The following is a 24824-nucleotide window of genomic DNA, read 5'->3' as shown; positions in this document are numbered from 1 at the left end:
GAAATATTGTCAGTCATGAGAGAACAAGTTTCGAAGCTGTCTTAGAAGGAAGGTAATTTGTTGAAGGTGTGTGACTATTGGTAAGTCTGATATGATTAGTTGGTAAAGTAGAATCTTGGAATCACCTGCTTGCCCTCTTAGGTGGGGCTGGTGCAAGTTCCGCGGTAGGTTTTACAGAGTGGATCATAGACTCTGATAAAAAGGAGACTCGATGATTGTTGGGAAAAAGGGATATCCAAAAGTACGGCCTACTACCAAAAATGAACGTGGGCACAAGTTACAAGGTTGGCTATAAGACAGGATCAAATTGATTGAGGGGATTAGGTGTGAAGCTTAAAATTAGCCTATGATTGACTGGTTAGTGAAGTTGAGTCGAAATAGAAGAGACTTTTGATGTCGAGACGAGGAGTACAAACCAAGTTGTGATGTGAGATTTGTGAGTTGTCTACGGGACAATGGGCCGATGCACATGCATGTCATGATGAAGAAGTTAAAATTTAGTAATTGAATTTCATCTTTATATGTGAAATGGATTGTGGGCCAATTCCAATTGGGTTGGGCCTCTGCACGCACAATATAAGGCCATGAGCATGTTAGTCAATTTAACTTATTAGACTTTAATCATATTTTGTTGACAAAGTCAAGAAGATGATTTTTAGCCTATACAACAGTCATGGGTTCAAATTCCATAGACGTGGGGTTATGGATTTTTCTTTGGGGGTGAAGCTTAGCCTACCTCTCCAACATATGGAGAACTGGGGAGGGCAATGGAAGGATATAACATGTAATTATAAAACCAGCGAAGGGTACAAAGGATATAAAATTGGAGGTTTATGAGTGAATCGGAGAACATTGACAGATGTCATAATGAGAGAGGAGAATGTGAGGTAGATGGGCTGCCGCTGGATTGCGAAGTAAATGACAGCGAATCGCAATGCACCTCTCGTCTATTTGGATTTTTAGTTTAGTTTCACATGATCTTAGATTGTGCCACGTATCGACTCAAATAATCGCTACCTTTGTTGGATATGTTAATGTCTTCCACGTGGAGAGGATTCATTCGTCATCGGAGTTGACACATGTAGAGCCTGAAATCGTCCAAACGACACTGGAGAAATGTGAACTCTCCGATGCAAGTTCAATATCTGGCCCAAGTGTCCGGTCATTCTTGGGAAAGTACACTTCTGCGACTCTTTTAGGAACTCCATAATGGGTGAAGCCGTGAAGGGGCTTGAAGTGGGTGTTTGATGTGAAGTGGCTATTATAGGCGTTGCGTAGGTCGGTTCCGATAACGTTATCCAGAAGTAAAACAATATAGACAACCAGAAGACAAATAGATGAATTAATATGCCAAGGTAAAACAAGAGTTTCACATAGCTCGAGAAACTCCACGGTGTTTCTCTTTCGTGTGCAATACTTTGTGATTTTCTGTTGTGTTATATGATCGAGAAAAGAATAATGGATAGTATTTACAGTAATATTTATAGAGATGGAGAGCAAGTACTAGTTTGACTGGAGAATGAACGAATCCAATTGATAGGTTTGAACACCTAAATTTATGATTCTTTAATTAAACAGGTTCTCAGTGGTCAACTTTTTGGTTGACAAAATAGGAAAACATTTTGGCTAATTAGATAGATTAGCACTGAATAAAAAAGAGTCTAAAACCATGCAATTATGTTTCGATTTGGAGAGTTCTTTTACATAAAATTTGTGGTGCATGGACAGTGTGCTCTCTCTTTTCCTTGGTGTGAAGATTTTATTGGAGGCTGAACGACGTTGTCACGTTTCAAATATTTATACTTTAAATCTTTTGTTACATATATCAACAAATAACAACTACTTTTCCACGAGAATCACATTAAAAATAGAGAATCTTTGTTACTAATGGTAATTTATTTTAAAATATTTTTCTATATATATCAACAAATAACAACTACTTTCCCACGAGAATCACATTAAAAATAGAGAATCTTTGTTACTAATGGTAATTTATTTTAAAATATTTTTCTATATATATCAACAAATAACAACTACTTTCCCACGAGAATCACATTAAAAATAGAGAAACTTTGTTACTAATGATAATTTATTTTAAAAGATTTATAAATCATGGGGTTTTCTGAGGGAATGAGAAAGTTGTTTTATGCGGCCTACTGACCCTTTAAAGTACAATAATCATATATCAATCCCAGGATTCCTCCTCATTAAAAAAAATAAAAAAATCACGTATCACTCTTTCCATAAAGAATTAGCCCTCACGTAGGGATGTCAATGGAGCGGGTTTGGGTCGGGGACCCCTTTACCCGTCCTCATTAGGTAAATCTTTATCCGTTCTCGCTAAAATATCGGTTGGATATTTTAATCTTTACCCCATCCCCATACCCATCGGGGCGGGTAATCCCTCCTATTACCCGGCCCGCAACCTTTAACAGTAAATATAAAAATTAATAAATTGAAAAAAAAATTTGAACTTATGATTATGACAAATAAAGTTTTAAAGTAACATGCAAAAAGAAAGCTTTTGAATAGGCGTAAATAATCAATTGAAATAAAGTGACTCGAGAACAGTGCATACCTATAACTAATATGATATGTTGCACAATTGAGACATTATAGAGTAAGCTAAACTTTTAAGATTGTAAATTAGATATTTTATTATAACTAATATATATATATAAATAAGTTATAAATATTATATATAATGTATACATAATTAATAATAGACGAGTATGGAGCGAGTTAGATTTTGACAAACTCATACCGGTACCCGCCCTGCTTATTTTCTCCATAAAAAAATTCGTACCCATACCCAACCCGTTAATTAACGGGACATACCCGTCTGAGTTGGGGCGGGTTATGCGGGTACTCGACAGGAATGGGTATTTTTGACATCCATATCCTCATGTAGTCATATATGCCTAGTCTACTTAATTTTATTTATTTCAGAATATGAACAAATCTTTACATAAAAAGCTATAATGTGAAACGAAAACCATAATCAATTATATGACGACAAGTCAACAACATAGTACACACTTGCGCTAAATACGAAATTGGAATCATAACGCTTGACCCACGTAATAAGAATCTCCATACTTGCATGCTAAATCACTACCATTTAGGATTTCAATCAATAAATAATTAGATTTTATTGCATGCTACCATTTAGGATTTCAATAAATAATTAATTAAAATTGACTAATAATTTATACCATATATATATATATGTACACACAAATTTGTACCTATAAATTAGACCCAACGTGTAACATCTAACTCCATTGTATTTGCACCTTAATTTCTTGCTCATATGGCTTTCTTTTCACTCCTACTCGCTTTCTTTTCACTCCTACTCTTTTTCACTATTAGGTCGTGTTCCTGTTGCACTCAAATAGGTCAGCCGCACCATCTTCTTTGTGTGCATATTTACTTGAATTATTTACTCTGCTAATTAATCTCTACATATTGGAATTATTTGTTTATTTATTTATGTTTATGTTTATGTTTATGTTTACGTTTCTATTGGGTTGATGATGAAGGTGCACAAGGTATTGGAGTGAACTATGGACTAAACGGTGACAACCTTCCAACGCCAGACAAAGTCGTGGCCTTGTTACAATCTAGAAACATCGAGAAAGTTCGGCTCTTCGATCCAAACCCGGGTGCTCTGAAAGCTCTTGGAGGCTCCAACATAGAAGTTGTACTTGGAGTCAGAAATGAAGATTTGCAACAACTCGCTCAAGATTCGTCCTTTGCAACCCAATGGGTTAGCACTAATGTTTTACCTTATGTCCCTGCAGTGAAACTTAGGTATGTAACTGCAGGTAACGAAGTCATACCAGGGCCTATGGCACAATACGTTCTAGCCGCCATGCAAAACCTAAATAATGCACTTAAAGCAGCTAATGTTGCCGTGCCGGTTAGTACTGTCACTCACTTCAAAATCATCGGAAAATCGTTTCCTCCTTCGAGCGGGGCGTTTGCCGACGACTCAGCTAGTATTCTAGCCCCAATAGTGCAATTCTTGGCCTCTACACATAGTCCATTCTTTGTGAATGTGTATCCTTACTTTGCTATTGATGGCGATCCTTCTAATATTCCACTGTCATATGCTCTGGGGAATAGCACAACCGTGGTTGTGACCGATGGATCGTCCCAATACAAAACCCTGTTCGAGGCAATGATCGATACTGTATACGCAGCGCTGGCTAATGTTGGCGGACAGAACCTTAACGTCGTTGTTTCTGAGACTGGATGGCCGAGCGGCGGCGGAGGTAGCTTGGCAACCGTTGATAATGCAAAAACTTACGTCAATGACGTAGTGGCTTCTTCTTCTTCTGGTACACCAAAGAGAGCCAATGCGGTCGAGACCTATTTGTTCGCGATCTTCAATGAAGATCTAAAAGCTGCTGGTACCGAACAGAATTTTGGGCTATATCATCCAGACATGACAGAGGTTTACCATGTTAATTTTCCTTAATTGCTAACTAGCTAAGATACAGTGACGTAGTCGAACTTGTAATAGAAATAATCTACCCGTTTTGAATTTATGCATCGAAATTCTTTGCTTTCAATGGAGTCGAAGTGGAACAAATGTATTCTCCATTCTGAAAAGGTGGCACAGCCAGTCAGTATTAATAAAACAGGACAAGTTCACAAGTCAACGATCAGAACCAAATTCCCACCGTTTTCAAGTAACAGTTTACTTCACAACAGGACGAATTTCAATCCATCAACGAGAACTGCAGTATACATTCTTCGTTTGGCCGTAAGAAATTTTATTAAAGAGGCCAAAACCTAAGACAAATACATCGTGATGGGTCGATACCTGAAAATTTCCATACAATGATCATAAGCAAAATACTATAGGAATGCATCCGGTCCATCTGTCCTCTGCAGCCCATTTCAGTAAAATCTAGCGCAGTTCCAAGGATTTTGATTCTTCAATTTTCTGGTGGTACTGTGTAAAGGACAAAGCAAGGTCCTGTATGAGAGAAATAATTGGAATAACAAGCAGCAGATGTTGCAGTTACTAAGACTTCAAAATAACAAAAAAAATAAAACAAGTTATCTGAATTCTCAATGTTAGCAGCCTAAAAGAGCATATTGGTCAGCCCGAAGCCAAGTATCAAAACTGCCAGTAAACATAACCGGCAATGAATAGCTTAAATAAAGACGAGATGCGCATTCTTAGTATATTGGCATTAGGCAGTCAGGTTTACTGATCATATCAAACAAAATATTTGGGTTTCTTTGTTTTATAAACCCGCTGGAGAGATTTCAAGGCATAGGCTTTCCCCTGCATAATTCTGAATCTCTTCCCACCCAAAGATTTTATCTTTCAGCAGTCACTATATTGCCAACATGCAGAGGGAAGAAATGGCGTCTCTTTAATCCCGACCCCCTTTCCACCAGTGTTGTCACAATCAACTTGAAGACAATCACAAGTTTATCCTTTTTTAAATTGATTAACAGAAAAGTACAAGCCATTATCTGTACGTATGAAGCATAATGTCAAAACTATAGCAAGTATTTCGTTCTTTTGAGACTGACTAGATCCATTATAATAACCTTTCTTCTGTCTAGAATAAAAATTATATTCATCGAAATATACAGAAACATGTTTGCACAAACACAAATGGATAAGTTACCAGTGGTTCACTCTGATTCCTAACAAAAACAAGAAAAACCAAGCAGTCATCACCTGATTTTTGAAATGAGTCAGAAATTACCTTAGCAGATTTTTCACCCTTCTTTTTTGCAGTAGTTTCTTCCAGCGTTGATTCTGTGAGGACTGGTTCTGGGTCAGGACAGCATTCAACAAAACAGGCAGTGACAAGTCTGCAAAGTATTTCTCATATAGAATTCAGACAATATCATTTCCTTAAAAAGAAAGAAAAAACAGAATGGAATAAATTTGGCATCATCATCATCATCCAAGCCTTGTCCCAAACTCACTCTTAGAAAAGGCTGAAAATGAATAATTATGCTACTTTATACGAATTTATTGGATGATTCCATCCCTAAAAACTATTTAAGCATCACTTCAGTAAATTGGTTACTTCCCTTTGCTGAAAGCTTCAATCAATAGAGCCCTAACCCTCCTTCATGAACAGAAAGAAAATAAAGCTCCTTTCCCTTCCCGCAAGGCCATAAAAACCTTTTTCTTGGCTGATAAATAAAGCCAAATGCTCAAGTACATTATCTCTTTTCCCCCCATAAGTTATGTACATTTAAAAAAGAATTTGGAACACGAAGCCAGCTAGACGGGTACATGTGCAAGTTGTAAATTGTAGAATAAATACTGCAAGAAAAGAGTCACTTGGCCTTCTACCTATTCCTCATTGCAACAACCATAGAGTTTCTATTCAGAAACTTCAATCGAACATCTTTGATTGACACCAGTTTTTTTTTTTAATTAATTCCTGAGTAAATTAGAGTTCAAACTCCCAAAGAAAACCTGCCAAAGTAATGAAATGTTTAAATTCAGAACTATATAAAGGTCAGATGATACAGAAGCAAATAATCACACGGCTTGCCTCGTTTTTAGTATCCATGGCTCTGTCAAGCATTTGTTGCAGTGAAAGCCCTCCATGTTGCAGCAAACCCTCGAGAAGCTCTTCCATGTTTTTTGTATAGGAACTTAAGGAATCTAAAACGATTAAGAATAAGAATTTAATAAAATCAAACTGGGATGGAAAGACTAACTTCTTTGTCAAGTTCCTCGAACACAACCATCAAGAACTTGGAAAACTTCAAGCGATGCAGGATGTTATCAATCAATCCCATATAATGGGTAATCAGTCTCAGACCATCTCCAAATGGACCAAATCCACCTACACATATAGTTGTCCACAAATATTCACCGTGAGATCCCCTCGGTATCTTCAAGCAACAAAAAGAAACACAACAAAACACAGAAATCAACCAGAATTCATGATCTTGTCTTGACAGTTTCAGCTTGATTATAATTTAATTTTGAATTCAAGTATATTATTAAATAATTTGACAATTCCAGACTGCAATCTGTCGGCAAATCATGGAATATTAAATCTGACCAACAATACAAATTAAGATCCCAATTTCAGGCACCAATACTTATTTAGCATTTCCAATATGATGATTGGAGTTTGGAGTATGGTACAAAAATTTACAACCAAATAAATCAACAAAAACAATCAGATTACAAACAAGATTAGCCACTCTATTTGTTTTTCTTCTTGTAAAAATAAATATTGGCGAACCTGGTTGCTCGAGAATGAAAGCTTAGACGCAATTGTGTTGGATTAAGACGAGTAAGATGTTCTTGACTTGCTTGGGAGAGAGATCCGTGTTTCACACAATTTCTGCAAAACATCAAAGGAGGAAATGAAAGATCATGATATCAAGGTATACATATAAACACCGAGTATAAGAGAGATACAGCGACGAGATTGCCGAAGCGAGTGGTAAAGATATGGACAGCGTAGTTGATGCCACACTGCCACCACCATCGTTGGCTTGCTCTTATTTTTCCTGCCAGTCTGCGTGGAGAGAGCTTGAGGGGCTGAGGGCGGACGAGGCGGGAAGTCGCAGAGAGGGAAGGGCTTTAGGTTTTCTGAAATTAAAGATTAATAAATAAAGTATTGGAAAAACGACAACAATAATAGGGTCCATAGCTCAGTGGTAGAGCATTTGACTGCAGATCAAGAGGTCACCGGTTCGAACCCGGTTGGGCCCTACTTTTTGTTATAATCTTTTATATTTTTTTTTTGGTCATGGGGGAAAAATAAACAGCTGTCATTGAAATGTATGGTTTATTCCACAGTGATCACTAACAAATTTGAAAAAAATACAAGAAAGTAATTCCATCACCCGACACCAATCTACCATGGTTTGCATGGTCATGAAGACTAGAAATCAAATGTATCCGGATTCCAATATCTGAGCAGTTCTCTAACTTTTCTACAATTATACTGTATGTCTTGTTTAATTCACGGATTTAGATATGAGAATGAAAAGATGATGCCATAAATACAATCAAGAGAATTAAAAAAAAACCATAAAAACACGAAGATGGATGTCGTCGGACACTCCCAAACGATACCTTATTATATTACTTTCTTGATGTCATTGATTTAATTGGCCATGTTTAGTTAGAATAAAAATCACAATTATCTCACATTGTATGATAGATTTAAATTAAAAATAACAATTTAGTATTATGTGATCAAATGTAATCGATGAAAAATAAAATATTATAAAAATGACATATTTAAAACACATAATTGTGGATAGGGCTCGACATCGGGTCGGCCCGGCTTTTTTGGGCGCAGGCCCTGGCCCGGTTTAGTTCTTCGGGTCTCGGGCCGGGCTCGGGCGGGGCCAAACTGAGAATATGAGGCCCAGGCCCGGCCCGGCCCATAAAGCTCGGACTAAGGATGATTCGAACTCAAGACTTTTAGATAGGGGAGTATTGAACTAACCAACAAGCCAAAGCCACTTTCATGTTATACTTGTCAACTAATTAAATTATTATCTCTACATACCACCTGTTATATTTTTAACACAATTAAATAATTTTAGTTTTACTTAATGAGTATTGATTTTAAATTTTATATTATACACATCTATAGTTTTAAATAGTTTAATTTTACACTTATTTTATAAAATCTTAGGATTTTAAGATTTTATCAACATTTATGAGAAGATGGTCATATTATAGCTTTAGGCTTAGTGCTTAGGTTTAGGGTTTAGGATTTAAGATATTTAGAGCTTAGGGCATTTAGGGTTAAGGGTTTAGGGTTTAGGGCCTTTAGAGTTTTGGGGTTTAGGGTTTTGGGGTGTATAATATATATATATATATACATACACATACATTGCAATAATATATATTTACATACACATATATATTATATATTATATACACATATATATTATATATTATATATACATATATATTACATATATATATATGTATGTATATATATGCAGACAGTGCATGCACTGTCTGCATATGTATATATATATACAAATACACAGACAGTGTGCACTGTCTGTGTATGTATATATATATATGTATGTGTGTGTATATATATATATATATACATATTATATATATATATATATATATATATATATATAAATAATGTCGGGCTTGGGTCGGGCCAAAATTGGCCCGAGGTATTGGGCTTCGGGCCGGGCCCGGCCCAAAAAATGGAGCCCAGGCCCGGTCTACTTTCAGACCGGGCCGGGCTTTGGCCCGCGGGCCAAATGGTGAGCCCTAATTGTGGAATATTGTTGAAATTATGTGTTTGAAAAATGACATCATAAGTATTTAATTAAAAATAAGTGAGCAATACTTCCTTTTGGGAGGAATCCTAAATTTCTAAGGTTTTCGCCAACCAAACATACAAATCCTTGACAAAATGATAACTCTTATTCACGGGAAACTAGATTCCGCGGACCAAACCACAACCTAATGGTCTCAACAAGGCCATGTTAATGGCAAATTAAAATGATGCAATCAATTGGCAACTGCCCCCATCAATACATAGTCCGAACAATATATCATAAGTCCGATCCTCCACACCTACTCTGTGGGCCTTATTTATAAAAGAAAGAAATAGTGTAGTTTCGCCAACAAATAAGAAGATGAGGATGAAAAAGATGACAGAGATCTACGCAATCTTTCAATTTTGAAGCTTTTTATCTTGTTTTATTGTTAAAGAAGTTGTGAGAAAATAAAGTAAAATAAGATGAGAATTAGGGGAATTAGGGAAAGTAGGAAGAAAGAGACGAGGAGAGGTGTCTTTGCAACGCATATATTATAGGCTTTAAATTTGTTATGTTTTTTTTTTAAAATTCCACATCATTGGTCAACTGCCATATCAGTTTAAACCAGTCAATATTTGACTGGTTAACCAATAAAGTTATTTGTTTGTAAAACAATTGAACAACCATTGATTAAATCATAACATCATTTCAGCATGTAATTTTTTCAAGGGCCAGGTATTTTTTTAAATACCGCAAAGAGATATGTTTACGGTTGAAAGCGAACTTTGAACACAAATGTTTAACTCAATCGATTGTCAACTAAACCACCTCTCATTAATCGACGGCCTGATACATTTTGTCCAATACATGCGATATATTTTACATAATTTCATTGGGATGAAATCACAATGGGTCCGCCTATAAATATCAATACATATTCCTTGTAATTGATGAAGTGGATGGTGTCTGAATAGATGGAGAACAGAATGACCCCACGAGTACCGAATCGAGGGGACAAACAGATGAAAGCGCATCGCGACGAGATCGTGGGTGCAGTTTGGGTTGTAACCTGCGTCCAATACTATATGGTCATTGGTTGATTTCGACATCACTCCCACCACATCACATGACAGAAAACCATGGCGTACATACATATATACTTATGATGATAATGTATGGATTTTCCATGGACATATGTATCAGAGCATGTATATATACATGTGAACAGAGATGTCAGTACTACTATCCGTCATTTATATAATAGAGAGACTATATGCTTTAATGTTGACATGAAAACTGCACATGCATGCAACGTTCACCCTATATCTAGAAGTAGAGTCAGAAATTTTTGTGTGGGTGGCGAAAAGTTGGCAAGGATTCAGAGGGCAATGCTTTCAAAAATTTTTTAGGGTTATTTATTGAAAATTAATTAATTTCTCATTGATTATATAACAAAATTAAAGTGAAATATAAAAACATCACAGAATATAAGGGACAATTCATCATTGATAGACAACATTGATTTCATTAGAAGCAAATTAAACACAAATTCAAAAGATTCCATTGCAACTATTAAGTCACGCACTTCTCTTTCTATGGTGTGGATCATTACCACTGTCATGTGTCGCGTCAAGTACAAGTCCATACGTGGTAAACAAACTCACTATAGAGCGATAGTGAGATCCCCAACTTGTATTACCACTCCTTGCAAGTGTATACTCCTGATTCATGCCTCTCCCACTTGGAGTATAGGCCAAATTATGAAATTACTTGAATACCCCTAGGTAGGTTTGTAAAAATTGAGTGTAGGCAAGAGCATATACCCTCGACTACATGGCTTCGCCCCTGCCTCTACGTATATGCATAATTAAACACAGACCGGGATAGAAACACGTTGACTCGCCTGACATGCTAATTGGGCAGAGACTCATTGCAAACCACTTGAAAATAGTGGCGTTGACTTAAAATCAAACTCCCTACCTCGAGTGATATTCTTTACACCCTAAGTCTAGAGATATAACCACTACTTGCACAATTAACCAAATTAACCGGGTAGACTTGACTGTTTCCTAAACAGGCCCCTCATATACAGCAAGCACGTCCTTATTTTGAACAATTGAAGCAGTAAAACGTAGCTATCACAAGAAGCATTATTGTTTCCAATCTGTATTCACCGTACACCTCACGTGTTTTGGCCTAGGATCGATCGACATTACATGGTACACCATTTGATGGGATGTAAAATTATGAGGATATCATTAAAAGCTTTTATAATTAACTAAAGAGAAGAAGAGATAAGAATTGAAAGCGAATATAAGTCATTTTCTCATATGGACATATGGGGATGCTCTCTGCCTCCCAAGCAACATTAGCTGTGTTTGACAACAACACTGGACATTGTGTATTAAATCAAAACCCCATAATAAGATATAATCCCGTATATAAAATTACCATTTTGCCCTTTATTCGGAATCAGACTTTTAGAAAATTCAATGTTGGTTGGTAATTTCACACTGAAGGATAAGGAGGAGAAGTTGTGTGTACGACTCTGCCTAACTTGAATCACAGCAAAAGCGTGCACTCATGATAAGGTGTTACAGCTGCCACAAGTAAATCAACCCTTTCTCATCATCCTCCTCCTCCTCCTGCTCCTTCTCCTTCTTCTATAAAATCAACAAAGTTGTCTGGATTATCATTTGGTCCGGCAGTTCTGAAGGCGAGAATTTGATTGATTTGCAGAGTACTGTTAGCCTAGCTTCTTAGTGCAAGGTGGAGAGTTCCAAAGGGATCGCATTGATCCATTAATGTTAAATTAATTTGTTCGTCAATTGGATCATGCGATCCCTTTGGAATTTTCCATCAGTAGCTCTAAATGATCAAACTGACGTTTGAGGTAAGCTACTTAATGGATCTCCTATATATATATATACATCTTCTCTTTTATATTTATATATGAATTTCAATCATATATATATCGGAGGGTATGGGCAGGCATGCAAGATCGATCTCCGACTTTAATTAACCATGAAAATAAATGAAGATCTAGATTTGTAGAATAGTATTTCGTATTTTACAGGTACAGGCGTATGGTTTTATATATGCACAATTACTTCCACTGGAGACAAAGGTACACTCGTTGTTTCCCGAGTCCATAGTGAGTTACAGACAGAGTTCGAGAAGGTCAGAATTTTTTTTTTAAAAATGAAAAGCTTTTGCCCAATCGAAAATTAAAGGATGTTATCCAAACGCATTTCAAGTAATTGAGTAAACTATCTATTTACAATTAACTTTTTTTACTATTAATTAATTGCATCTTGTTTTGATGTTTATTTGATATTTTGTGCCTAGTATGTGCTAGCGCCTAGCAAGCTGTAAATTGTTTTTTTTTTCTTCTTCATATTTTTACTGTGTTTGCATTTAACTGATGAACATACAATTACAAATTTTCATGTATACTTGTTGCTTTGGTTGATAATTATATGTATGCATATATTTATCACTCTTGCTGGTTATGAATTACTTTTTTCTTTCATAATGTTAGCATAATCCCCCCTTTTTATAAAAAAATCACAAGATATGATTGACACACCAAATCCAAACATGATTCTATTTGTAAAAAGAGATTGTTTGCATAAATATATCATCAACACCATAGATGCTGGAAAGATGACTAAGAATTGCACTTCATCATCTTTAGCATCTCCATTAGCTTTGCATATATTATCCTGCCACTTTCTTGAATGAAATATTGTATTTGTGTTGCCTGTAATAATTTAATGTTTTAAACCCTAGTTTTGAATTCAATTTATTCTAAACTTATACATAATTTGAGATGGGTCCCATTAAGAGTTATGAAATAAGCTATATTTGCTAGCAATAAGTAATAACTTAATTACTTCCAATATTATCTCTCTCAAATTATCCATGCACTAGTTTAGCCTTTTTAGAGATGGTCAAATCTGGTCTCAGCATATGGATTCTTGTAATGTTGTTGGTTTGTGTATATACATATATGTTTCCTAATTCAGTATGAATACAGATAATAACTAGCTATCTAGCTGATATTCAGGCAGCCATAAAGAGATTTTTCTGTGACACCTAATGGTGGTTCCTCCATCCCTTCAACATATTACCTACATATGTTCGATATAGATTGACATATCATAATCAGTATGCAACCTTGAAACAAATTTGCTCTATCATAACAATATAGTGTAATTTTACATTATTATTATGTGTGAAACTTCTGTGCACGAGACTGAGTGCCCGAATTTAGTTCCATATCGAATGTTTAAAAGGAAAGTTTGTATGATGTCATTCTTAGTAACAAAAAAAAAAAGTGTAACTTTGATTTTGAAATCGAATCATTTTATCTTTTGGATAGCCTCGTTTCCTGATAAGAAATTTTATATTTAGATCATTTTCATTTGATTTTCCAAGTATCTGATCTTGATGAAAAGATTGAGGCATGCATTTTGTCACACTCTTTGATGTTTTGATCATAAACAGTAGCAGACAGTACCTAAATCAGTATTCACTAAACATGTGCACGATGTGGAGTTTGGCTCTCACTACACCTAACCTAGCAGAACATCAAGATGTGGAGTTTGGCTCAAATTTGTGATGCTGTCGGGATAGTCGGCCTTTATGCTGTCTAGACAGCAAGCAAGTGTGCATTTGGAGTAGAGTCCTCCTACTCTTCAAACTGCTCGAGGATGTAAGACTTGTCTGGACATGCCTCAAGGTCTCTGGATAGGAGGCGCATATCTGTTATGTTATATGGACAGACTTCATAAATAGGTTTTTATTTGTAGGGTTTTAGAGATTAGCATAAAACTTGAGAGGAGCACCGTTTTAGAGAGAAACAAGTGAGATCTCTGAGAGAGGGCGAGGGGAACCAAGAGGTAGGCGAGAGAATAGCTCTTGGAATCTCGATTGTCTTTTATGACTTCAATCTCTCCTTATTAATTAAGGGAAATACTTTATAGATAGAGAGAGAGAGGGGGAGTGAGGGATCACAAAGATGAGCGAGAGAACAGCTCATGGGTTCCGATTGTCTCATGTAAGTGTTTTCTCCTCTTAGAATGTTCTCGAAAATAGTGGAATACTTGATCTCTATTGTCTGTCGAAGTAGACTCTGGCCTAACAATGTAAATTTTGTGTTCTTTTTACTGCTTTGAAGTTCTCTACAATTGTTCTAGCTTGGATTTATTATTGATTTAATCAATCCCTTATGTGCATGGTCTGTAAGTTGATTTTTGCACAACACAACAATCACTCTTGAATGGGAATCTCCCCCAAGGAAAAAAGGAGGAATCGCTCCTTGCCTTTACGGTTGCACCAGATATCAATTAGATTCGTATCCCAGATAATGGAGCTAGCTAGGGCTGTTATTGGTACGGTTACCGTTACCAAACACAGAATACCGTTACCATACCAATTCTTTCGGTAACTCAAAAAATGTTACCGTTACCGTTACCGGAAGAGTCGGTATACCGATGGTCGGTATACCGATCGATCGGTAATGGTAAGTCGGTAATTGGTAAATTTACCAATTCTTAAACTTATTTAAAAAAGAGAAAGAAAAAAAAATACATCAAGTAGTATTGTGTTTAATAGTCATTGTATGAAAGTACAACACTTTCATCTTGCCTACAATACCAATAATAAAAGTAATAGATTAATGAGAAGGATCATTGTGCTACATGTGAATAAGAGAAAATACCTATCAATCGGAGAAAAAAAGAAAGGAGAATTCACATAACATTATTCCAACAATCTATAACGGAAAATCTTTCATTTCATTAATTTCTAATATTTTTAGTATCCGAAGTGTTTTAAACTCCATAGCATGAAAGCTAGAAGAAACAAGATAAATAAAGATAAAAGACCATAATGGAAATGGAGAAGAAAAGCATGTAATCAATACCAACAAAGCATTTTGTTATGTAGCAAACGCTGCTTTAAAGTTAATGAAATTGCTACGAGTGATATATAAATGATAACCCTAAAAATAATAAATGGTCTAGATTAAATTAGATCAATCTAATGGTCATAATTAAATAAAACTAAAACTAAAAATAATATTAATATATATTTAATATATATGTCGGTAATCGGGAAATTTACCGGTTTTGAACTTTGCTTACCGTTACCGTTACCGAAATCATCGGTAAATTTACCGTACCGAACAATTGGTAACGGTATACCAATCTTCTGTTATTTTCGGTAACCAATTGATCGGTAATGGTATACCAATGGATAATTTACCATACCAATAACAGCCCTAGAGCTAGCTAGCTCTTTCGCTTTCTCAACAGCAATAAAAGAAATTAAAAATAGAAATCAAACAAAGACATCGACTCTATGTATGTTATCCAGAGGACCAATTAAACTTTGTTGGGCCTCTGACGTCGAGTACCAGTCTGGGTCACATCCAAGGCAGCACAATAAACATGAAATGGGCTGAAAGCCTGAAACGTTTCTCAAACGGCCTTTATGCACGGAGCCCAATACCCGATGGTGCAGCCCCGAGATATTTTAGACTTGGGTATACGCACAAGCTATCAAGACAAAAACTTGACCACAATTACTTACAAAATAGATTCCAAACTATTATTTGTTTGTTTTTTTTTTCCCTTCTTTATTACTTTGGTCCAATGATTTGTCACATTCTACGAGCACGTAATTTGATATAGGGATGGGAAAAAATCGGTGTCGAGAGTGTTTTAGGTTGGACAAAAGCACGTGTTTACAAAATATTTATATATCTAGATTCTAACCTGTATTGGTTTAAATTCAAACAAATAAATTGGATAATAACCTAATCTAGGTCAGGGTTCGAATAAGTAAATCAAATAAAATTTCTGTGTTTGGGCTTTGACATGATTTTAAATCGGATAAAAACTTTATGTTTAAATCCGAATTTCAGACATATAACATATATTCAAACTTAATTTAATTTAGGTCGGATAAATTTAGTCATCCGAACCGGACACAATTTTGACACTCCTAACTTGATACTTATAACTAATCTGAATTTGGGGATTAAGGAGGCCTGCAGTAACTTTATTAATGCAAGCCATACACAAAGTAGGGAGATTTGTTTAGCCCGAACCATAGTAGAGAGAGAAATATATAGCGCTTTTTTTTTTATTATTTAAATTAAGGACATGATCTCCAACTTTCTCTCCATTTTCATGGGAGCTGCCAAAGTTTGGAATTTTCAAAAATCCAAACAAAAGTCAGGTCGGCTAGTATAACAAACTACCAGCCCGTCGTCTTAAGTTGAGACAAAAGATCAGTTTCAAATTTGCTCCGTGAATGACGGGGTAGAAAAGTCGATCATTATTCTACACCATTGTATTATGAAATCACGTCGGATTGATATAACCCAATCGAGTGGTATAAAAATAGGTCCAACAACACTTTAGGTATTGTCTCACATTGGGTCAAAGGTCTATATAGGTTTTGTCTCTAAAAAGACCTTAGAGTGTTTGACACTAAAATGTTTGAGGGTTGAGCACCACTTATAAGTTAGATAGGAATCCATATCTTTTCGATGTGGGACTCTTAACGACTCTCACACAACAAATCATTTTCCGTACCTATGTACTATGGAGACGGTCTTCTAATAGAAGTATAGAACAAATTCGTGCGGGCAATATTTATTGATGTGTTTGAGATGATGTGGCATACATGATGCAACAGAAGGCGCCATACCCTCGCCATTGATAGTGGCACGTGTTTGACTGGTAAACACACTTTGATCCTGTAAACATAAGCCCCCGGCCACGCTCCTTTCAACTTTCAAGCGGTCAATTTGTTCCAATGACTGACTTGTTTCAATTCAGTCCAAAGTATGGTTCCTGTCCATTTTCCCATTGAAAGTTCCTACTCTTCTCAATACTCTCTGCGTATTGAAGCAACTATAAATAGCCCCCCTGCACATACATGAATCTCCACAACTACATTCCTTGTAAATCACAACTAACTCTCCTCTTCTTCACTACAACTTGTCCCCATGGCTTCTGATTTTGGTTTGAAGGCCCTCGCCATCCTGGCTCTTGCACTTCTCCTTTGTGTCCAGGGCACTCTAGGTAATTGTAATACTGAAACCTCAATGCCATTTTTATTACCAATTGAAGATTAATAATTAACATTCTTCATTTGGATTGTTGGATTTTGCAGGAGAAATAACATGTGAGAATCTAGACCAAGACACATGCGCTTACGCGATATCGTCTACGGGCAAGAGGTGCGTGCTGGAGAAGCAAGTGAAGAGGAGCGGAGAGGAGGCATACACATGCCGCACATCAGAAATCGAGGCTGACAGGTATGGGTATAAATAGTCGGTTAATGTCGTTTTTTTTTAAACATAAATTAACATTAATCAGTCAATTATTGGCGGGTTTTTTCGGTTATTTAAAATAATCTATCAATCGGACGATTCAATTTCTACCAAAATTTTTTTAACACCCCTACTGACAGGTTAAGGAATTGGATTGAGACTGACCAGTGCCTTAAAGCATGTGGTCTTGACCGAAAAGTACTCGGAATCTCATCGGACTCTCTGCTCGAATCTCGCTTCACACAAAAGCTATGCTCCCCACAGTGCTATGACAGCTGCCCTAACGTTGTTGATCTCTACTTCAACCTTGCTGCTGGAGAAGGTACTTGCAATCTTTACATCCAAAATCTATATTCAGATTTATGACCAAATAAGCGAAATTCTCAACACTTCTAATTTGATATTGATTGTCGTGGTAGGTGTGTTCCTTCCAAAATTATGCGAGGCACAACAAGGAGGAAATGTGCGTAGAGGAATGGTCGAAATCCAAAGCTCCGGTCACGTTGCGCCGGGACCAATCCACCATGGAAAGTTCACGACTGCTCCAGGACCTATTTACACTGAGAAGTACACGGTTGCTCCGGCGCTGGCGCCTTATTAGTAATTCTTGCTGGGGAAGGCAAAAAGAAAGAAACATGTGCGTGTGCGTGTGCGTGTGTGTGTGAGTAGGACTATCTATAGAATTTGTAAGCATATATAATAAGGAAGTGGCACCGATTTATGGGCCGGGCTTGAGTGCTTTATGCATGAAGGCCATGGGCTTGGACGTGTGTCTCTGGTCCAATTAATAATGTGTTGCTCCAGTGTGATTACTGATTAGGAAGATTTTGCATCTTTTTTTATTTTTATCTTACCAAATGTTGTGGCTGTGGCCTATATAAATATATATACTCCTGTCATTTGCGTGTAGTATGATACCAGAAATAAAACAAAAATAGCTTTATTTAGATGACCCAAGTCCCAGCAAAGTCAATTATCATCATAAAAATATTAAAAAAAAAGAATATGATTGATGCCATTGCCAAGCTTATTTTTGTTATTTTGAAAGCTACTCCAGAGTCCTCAAAAATAAATTTCAAATCTGACAATCAGCATAATGAGAGGCCGCGTTCTTGCCTTCTTGGCCCAGGATATGTTCATGTAATTTGGGCCTAAACTAATGCGCAAGCCTGCTGAAATCAATATTGCAGTGTGGCCCAAGTTATATTCACAGACTGATGGGCTGTCTTGTTGGCCCAAAGTACGATGATGTTACTGGGGCCCATAACAAACCAAGATTGAAAACAATATTGCTTTTGGAATTGCTTTTTTTTTTTTAACATTGCATTTGGAATTTTGGTCATGATGAAAGAGTAATTCATAGCTAAGATTTCGAGTGAAATTCATGGATGCTTCCGTTCTTTCGAAATCATGTTTTTTAGAACCCAAAAAAAGAAAACCTCTTTTTTGATAACGAAATTGATGAAAATTAAATTTTTTTTTAAAAAGGGATTGAATTCCTAGCATTGCATTTCATGAGAGCAAACATTAAACCTAATGTTACGAAAGTAGATGAAATCTAGATTTTAAGTGAAGAAAACCTAGATCATAACTTTATTCATCACAAAAAAAAGATATGAGAATAAATCTACATTTGGGGAGGAAAAAGGAGACGAGAGAGGCTCGTCCTCCTCATCTTATTTAAAAAACTTATTTTGAAAATGTAGATAGAAACAAAGGAGAGACATCAAAAATTTTGTATTAGTAATGCGATGAAAATTTTCATTTTTACATAGAGACGAGTTAGTATTAATTAGCTAGAAATTGTCTTTAAGAAGAAATACAAAATTAATTAGCTAATTACAAAATAAAAAACTTTTTCAAAAATATAAATGTAAAGGAAAAGGGTAAGTAGGGCCACAAGTACACAAAATCGATTCGATTTCCCAAAACGGAGCCAAACGCGGTTCTCCACAAACCCTTAAACCCTTCGATCTCTTGCTTCAGTGCAGTCTAATCAACAAATTGTTCATAGGTTAGGTTCCCGGCGAGATGGTGAGCCAGAAGCAGAGACAGGCTCGCAAGCGATACAGAGAGGAGCATCCGGATTTGTTTCCGAAACCAGAGCCCACGCCGCCCAAAGACCCAAGCAAGAAGAAGAAAAAAGAGAGCAAGTTCAAGCGCAAGAAGGCAGTATCCAAAGACCCAAACAAACCCATCAAAAGAGGATTTGGAAAACACCCACTTAGAGTCCCCGGCATGAAACCTGGTGATAGTTGCTTCATATGTAAAGCCCAGGACCATATTGCCAAACTTTGTCCTAAAAAGGCCGAGTGGGAGAAGAATAAGGTTTGCTTTTATCTCAATAGAAATTTCCACTCCATGTTGAGTTGTCCAATGGGCGCTTTATTTAATTTTCAGTTAAATTTTGATCTTTCTCCCCTTTAGGAGGGTATGAATTGACTGAAGAATCTAAAAAGTTGTGGAATTGAAGTATAGGAGCTCTTATGTAGATTCAATTCTTGTTGGAGCTAATGTGTGTATTTTTTTGTTGCTGCAGATATGTTTAGTTTGTCGAAGACGCGGACATAGTTTGAAAAATTGCCCGAACAAGAGTGACGATGCTGTGGACAACTTGTTGTGTTATAATTGTGGGGAAAGTGGGCACTCTCTTGCAAAATGCCCTCAACCCCTTCAAGATGGTAAACTATTTTAGAGTACACTGTTTCAATGTAGATAGTGCTGTATTGGAGCGTATCATGTGCTTAGTTTCTTTCGGCACTCAAGATAATTTAATTGATTTCTTGTCGGTGGATGGAATGAAGAATTGAAATGCAGCCCTTGATGATTTAGAAACATTTTTTGGTCGTATGGAGTTATCCGTTTGGCTCGAGCACTCCCTCATTCATTGTAATGAATCATGCTTTTCTTGTTTTTTTTCTCTGAACATTTATTTTTGGGTTATGTAGGGGGAACTAAGTTTGCCAGCTGCTTTATTTGTAATGAACGTGGACACTTGAGCAAGAATTGTCCTCGTAACACCCATGGAATCTATCCAAAGGTATATATTAAATTTTAGTTTTTATCTTTGTTTTTGATTCACTTCAATTTATTGTATTATATTATTATTCTCGGGGACAGGGGAAGTGTGTGCAGCTACGTGTTTGAAATATTGTTGCTTTTTCTTGTGTTTCGTTTCTATGGGGGATCTGACATGGTGAAAGTTGTATTTTCTCTAGGGTGGTTGCTGTAAGATATGTGGCGGCATAACACATCTGGCCAGAGATTGTCCTAATAAAGGGAGCAGAGATTCTGCTGCTGCTTATAAGGGGAACTATGGGAATTATAATTCATGTAAGTTGACCAAGTTATTTACTACCTGTATTCTAGTTTATCCACTATTTGGGATGTAAAAGTTATTGCATTTTAATTGATGAAAAGTTTCACGTAAGAAGATTTAGGACCTAAATATCTGTAGTCTGTACTTCTTTAGATTGCATCCATCTCCTCGTTCCAATCATCCACCTTGGTGCTAACTAACATGAGAGATGAGTTTTGTTCTCCAATAACCTCTAATTCTCTCCATTCATGAGGCCACTATCCAGTCTTTCAACTAGATCCCCCGAAAAAACTATGCACTGGTCTTCCCGCCAGGTGCTGATTGATTGCTATATATTTTATGCATTTTGAATAGATAAGAAGGTTCACATATAAAAGGATGGCTCCGCGGATGAGATTGGAAGACTGGTCAGCAGTACAAAACTTCTGGGGAGAAGATGTGTTCATTTTGGTTTACGTGTGGTTTCCCTAGTTAATGCCCAATGGTCTGATGTATCTTGACAAGTTTTGAAAAGTTGACAGATTTGTTAGGCAAGATGAAAAAAATCATTTTCGCTTGTGTGGTGGAACCAGAGCACTTGAACATTCGATCATTGAATAAAAAAAAACCTTCTCACAGGGTTAAGAGATATAGTAAGATCTTCGTTCCCTTACTGTTGCTAAAAAATATTTGCCTGTATTAAACTTTAGGCTTACAAACGGTTTTCAACTACTATGAGTTTTTCTGGAAGCTCCATGCTTTCCTTCTGCTGAATACCATGTGATGATTTACTTTCGTATTATCTTTCTGCTGATTTCAGTGACTGAATATGGAGGACGGCCAAAAGTGACAAAGTTTGTAAGTGGGGATGATCTTGAGGATGACTTTCTGACCGTTGGAACAACTGGTGGTAACAAAGAGAAGGCTTCAGAATCGGCAGATGTTCCGAGTTCCGATTTGGGAGATGTTAATACAAAATCAAAGAAGATAAAGGGGCCGAAAGTAGTGAATTTTGTTGGTTAGAATTGTCATCTGATGTAACTTGTAAGATTGGTGCTCATTTGAGAGTATGTTTTGCCACAGGAAATTCTCTCTTTCCCATTTTGATGATGGAAAATCTCACAAGGTTGGGGTAATCTTTTTTTTTTTTTTTTTTTTTAATTTCATTATGGATTTATTTGGATTGATATAATTAATGTAATGTGAGAAGGGTCACCAGTCCCAATTTTGCCTATAATATTTCTTGTCAATTGAGTTTTTATATTTAATTAAACAGTTTTAACTGTTTTTTTTTTCCTTCTAATTTGATAAAATAGTGGGAAACTGTTGTGGTGGACATGATGAGCCTTGGAAGCATAGAAAATTGTCAGCCCTAGTTTTGGTCCTCAAAATTCTCTTATTCATCGCACTTCTCTCACCTTCAATATCCCTTCCCAAAATTGAGGATCTCTGTTATCTCTCCTGCATCCCATTTCTGTCTTTCATTTTTTTTTCCCTTCTTTTCTCTCACACAAGGTCATCTCTCTTATCACAGAACAACATGGTATGCATCTCTCTTGTTCTTTCATTTTCAATATTCTTGTCGGTATGATTTTAGTTTCGGACAAGGACTCGATGATGCAGATTATGTTAATGATCGTATTTCAATGTTAAGTTTCATATATAAGATTACATGTCTGGTTTTGTGCTTTGATATTGTAAGAAACTGTTGGGAATGAATTGCTTGAAGCAACTCCATTTGATATGAAAATCAAAATTGATTTTGTGAGTAGGCGAACGCGGCATCTGGAATGGCTGTGCACGACGACTGTAAGCTGAGGTTCTTGGAGCTAAAAGCAAAGAGGAATTTCCGGTATATTATCTTCAAGATCGAGGCGCAACAAGTGGTGATAGAGAAACTCGGTAGCCCCGATGAAAGTTACGAGGCTTTCACAGGATCTCTACCTGCCGATGAGTGCCGCTACGCTGTTTTTGATTTTGATTTCATCACTGCTGAGAATTGCCAGAAGAGCAAAATCTTCTTCATTGCATGGTAAATAAAACAATTTTTCTTCAGGTTCAAATCCCGAAAACAGTCTCCATATAATCTATGCATCGTCGTAATTTTTCTCGAGCGTTTGCAGGTCACCTGATACAGCAAAGGTGAGAAGTAAGATGGTGTATGCGAGCTCCAAAGATAGGTTCAAGAGGGAACTGGATGGGATTCAAGTCGAATTGCAAGCCACGGATCCAAGTGAGATGAGCATTGACATTGTAAAGGGTAGAGCACTTTAGGCGTGGAAGTTGTGCCTAGGCTGGGTATCCTGCATTGCTTTACAATTACATATGTGAGAATGGTTTATTTATTTTTTGTATCTCCCCCTTTTTTCAAATTGCTCTGATTGAATGGTGTTTTTTTTTGTTGTACTAAACAATGTAGTTTAATTCGATGTAATATTATCCATATACTTCTCTACATGTCTTTTTTTTTAACCAAGAACAATCCGATCCGGCATGCCCTTCGGATAGCTGAGTGGGCCTAAACTCGGGCGGTCAAACTAACGCGCACCACCCTGGCAACAGGTAAGACTGAGCAGAAGTCCATGCGCATAAGCCTCACCAGTGGGGCAAGCCCGCGGTACGGGTTCCACTGGGAAATACCCCAGCGAATCCCCAATGTCATTGCTTGCACTGTTACACATGTCTAATAGCGAGATAACCAATTAGGTTATTGCACGCGTCTAATAGTGAGAGAACCAACTATGTTATTGTCAAGTGGTAAATTGTGCTATGGCCATGTTCATATTTTATGCCATGAAATTTATTCAAAAACCTTTCTTACTCCTCCACAACCGAACTGATAGAACTTTAATTAATTAAACTTGATGAACAATGATATTATTCCCATTCAATGGTAACTGGAATACCAACCCTCCCTACCCTTTTCCAGAATTGGAATAAAAAGAGACTGAAGCACAGATTTCACAACTGCCCAACATCTAGAGACAAGCAAGGAAACCAACACGGACTGTGAGCCATATATGATCCAAAAACTGAAAGTAGGCATATCTCCAGGAATTGTCGTACAACCACAAAAGCTAATGAAAGCAAAAACAAATCCAATCACCATGCTCAGATAAAACACACCAACATCAACTTCAACTCCACCACCACCTTCTTTTTCATTTCCTGTGTCTGCCAGTGTATCGCGGGATTCTGCTCATGCTGCAATTTATTTCAAGTGGAAGTCCACAGGGTGCATTGCCGACAATAACCAGAAGCATCAAGGCTCTGGAGTTGAGTGCTAAATGGAATTTATCCAGACAGATTATTATAAGACAGATCCAAGTGACTCAGAAAACGGAAGCATTAGACATTGATAAACGCAGGCCCATATCTATTCAGTATGAAAGAAAGAAGCCCAAGCCCAGAGTTGGAGAAGTGCTGGATTCGAGGGAACCGATCTGAACCACTCTTTGTTATGTGATCGAAGGGTCTGAATGAAGGGGGATAGGGTTTATGTTGGGAGGGATCATTCGGAAGAGGGGGAAGACAATTACGGAGAAGTGTGTTTTGGAGGCCTTAGCACCCTCGAAGTTGCTACTATCTTTGTTAGCGTGATTTGTCGTTTCTTTAGCAAGTTGTAATAGATCTAGTGAGTATTACAGTGAAATCTGGTTGCTGTGTTAATTTTCCTGCTAGTATTTGTGAATATATCTATTGGAGACTAATCGGTTCTTATCAAGGTATCGAAGCCATCACTCCTGCTTCCCCGTTGTTCTGCTATGGTTACTAAAACAGACGCTCTGGAGAATCGCGCCACTGAGTTGGAACGCGATGTGGCCTCCCTTCAAACAGAGGTCGGCCATATTTCGGCTAGCCTGGGCTCCTTCCAGACTAAGCTGGACAATATTGAGGGCACCTTGTCAAAGATGGACA

At 36.9% G+C, this 24824-nt stretch overlaps 4 protein-coding genes and 1 non-coding gene across 10 annotated transcripts; 4 read left to right on the top strand and 1 right to left on the bottom strand.

The window, feature by feature from the left end:
• The first annotated feature begins 3009 nt into the window (after positions 1-3009).
• LOC119985593 (putative glucan endo-1,3-beta-glucosidase GVI) lies at positions 3010-4483 on the top strand. The gene is made up of 2 exons (XM_038829885.1): positions 3010-3031; positions 3543-4483. The coding sequence occupies exons 1-2, from the start codon at positions 3010-3012 to the stop codon at positions 4481-4483; spliced, it is 963 nt and encodes a 320-aa protein (XP_038685813.1).
• Positions 4484-4673: 190 nt separating this feature from the next.
• Positions 4674-7603, bottom strand: LOC119985283. 6 transcript variants are annotated; one of them, XM_038829537.1, is made up of 6 exons: positions 7427-7603; positions 7248-7349; positions 6712-6888; positions 6543-6622; positions 5736-5844; positions 4674-4987 (listed from the first exon to the last, which is right to left on the bottom strand). In XM_038829537.1, exons 3-6 carry the CDS (start codon positions 6790-6792, stop codon positions 4919-4921), a joined length of 339 nt encoding a protein of 112 aa, XP_038685465.1. In that variant the 5' UTR covers positions 6793-6888; positions 7248-7349; positions 7427-7603; the 3' UTR covers positions 4674-4918. The 6 variants fall into 6 exon arrangements, 4 of the variants coding, with proteins under 4 accessions (XP_038685465.1, XP_038685463.1, XP_038685466.1 ...); XM_038829535.1 differs by having other exon boundaries at positions 6712-6839; XM_038829538.1 differs by having other exon boundaries at positions 4674-4963; positions 6712-6839.
• A 48-nt stretch (positions 7604-7651) lies between these two features.
• Positions 7652-7723, top strand: TRNAC-GCA. Its single transcript has one exon. It is a non-coding gene; the product is annotated as a tRNA-Cys (tRNA).
• A 9475-nt stretch (positions 7724-17198) lies between these two features.
• On the top strand, positions 17199-18560 carry LOC119985062. The gene is made up of 4 exons (XM_038829223.1): positions 17199-17357; positions 17449-17593; positions 17749-17930; positions 18028-18560. The coding sequence occupies exons 1-4, from the start codon at positions 17282-17284 to the stop codon at positions 18207-18209; spliced, it is 585 nt and encodes a 194-aa protein (XP_038685151.1). The 5' UTR covers positions 17199-17281; the 3' UTR covers positions 18210-18560.
• Positions 18561-19528: 968 nt separating this feature from the next.
• On the top strand, positions 19529-23363 carry LOC119985592. Its single transcript, XM_038829884.1, has 8 exons — positions 19529-19936; positions 20148-20289; positions 20557-20648; positions 20827-20941; positions 21727-21926; positions 22219-22449; positions 22679-22938; positions 23030-23363. The coding sequence occupies exons 1-8, from the start codon at positions 19640-19642 to the stop codon at positions 23178-23180; spliced, it is 1488 nt and encodes a 495-aa protein (XP_038685812.1). The 5' UTR covers positions 19529-19639; the 3' UTR covers positions 23181-23363.
• The last annotated feature ends 1461 nt before the right edge of the window (positions 23364-24824 follow it).

The sequence above is a fragment of the Tripterygium wilfordii genome, chromosome 19 (assembly GCF_013401445.1).
Source record: "Tripterygium wilfordii isolate XIE 37 chromosome 19, ASM1340144v1, whole genome shotgun sequence".
In the NCBI taxonomy this organism is placed as follows: Eukaryota; Viridiplantae; Streptophyta; class Magnoliopsida; order Celastrales; family Celastraceae; genus Tripterygium; species Tripterygium wilfordii.
Note: the sequence above shows the minus strand (reverse complement) of the source record. Positions and strands in the feature narration are given on the sequence as shown.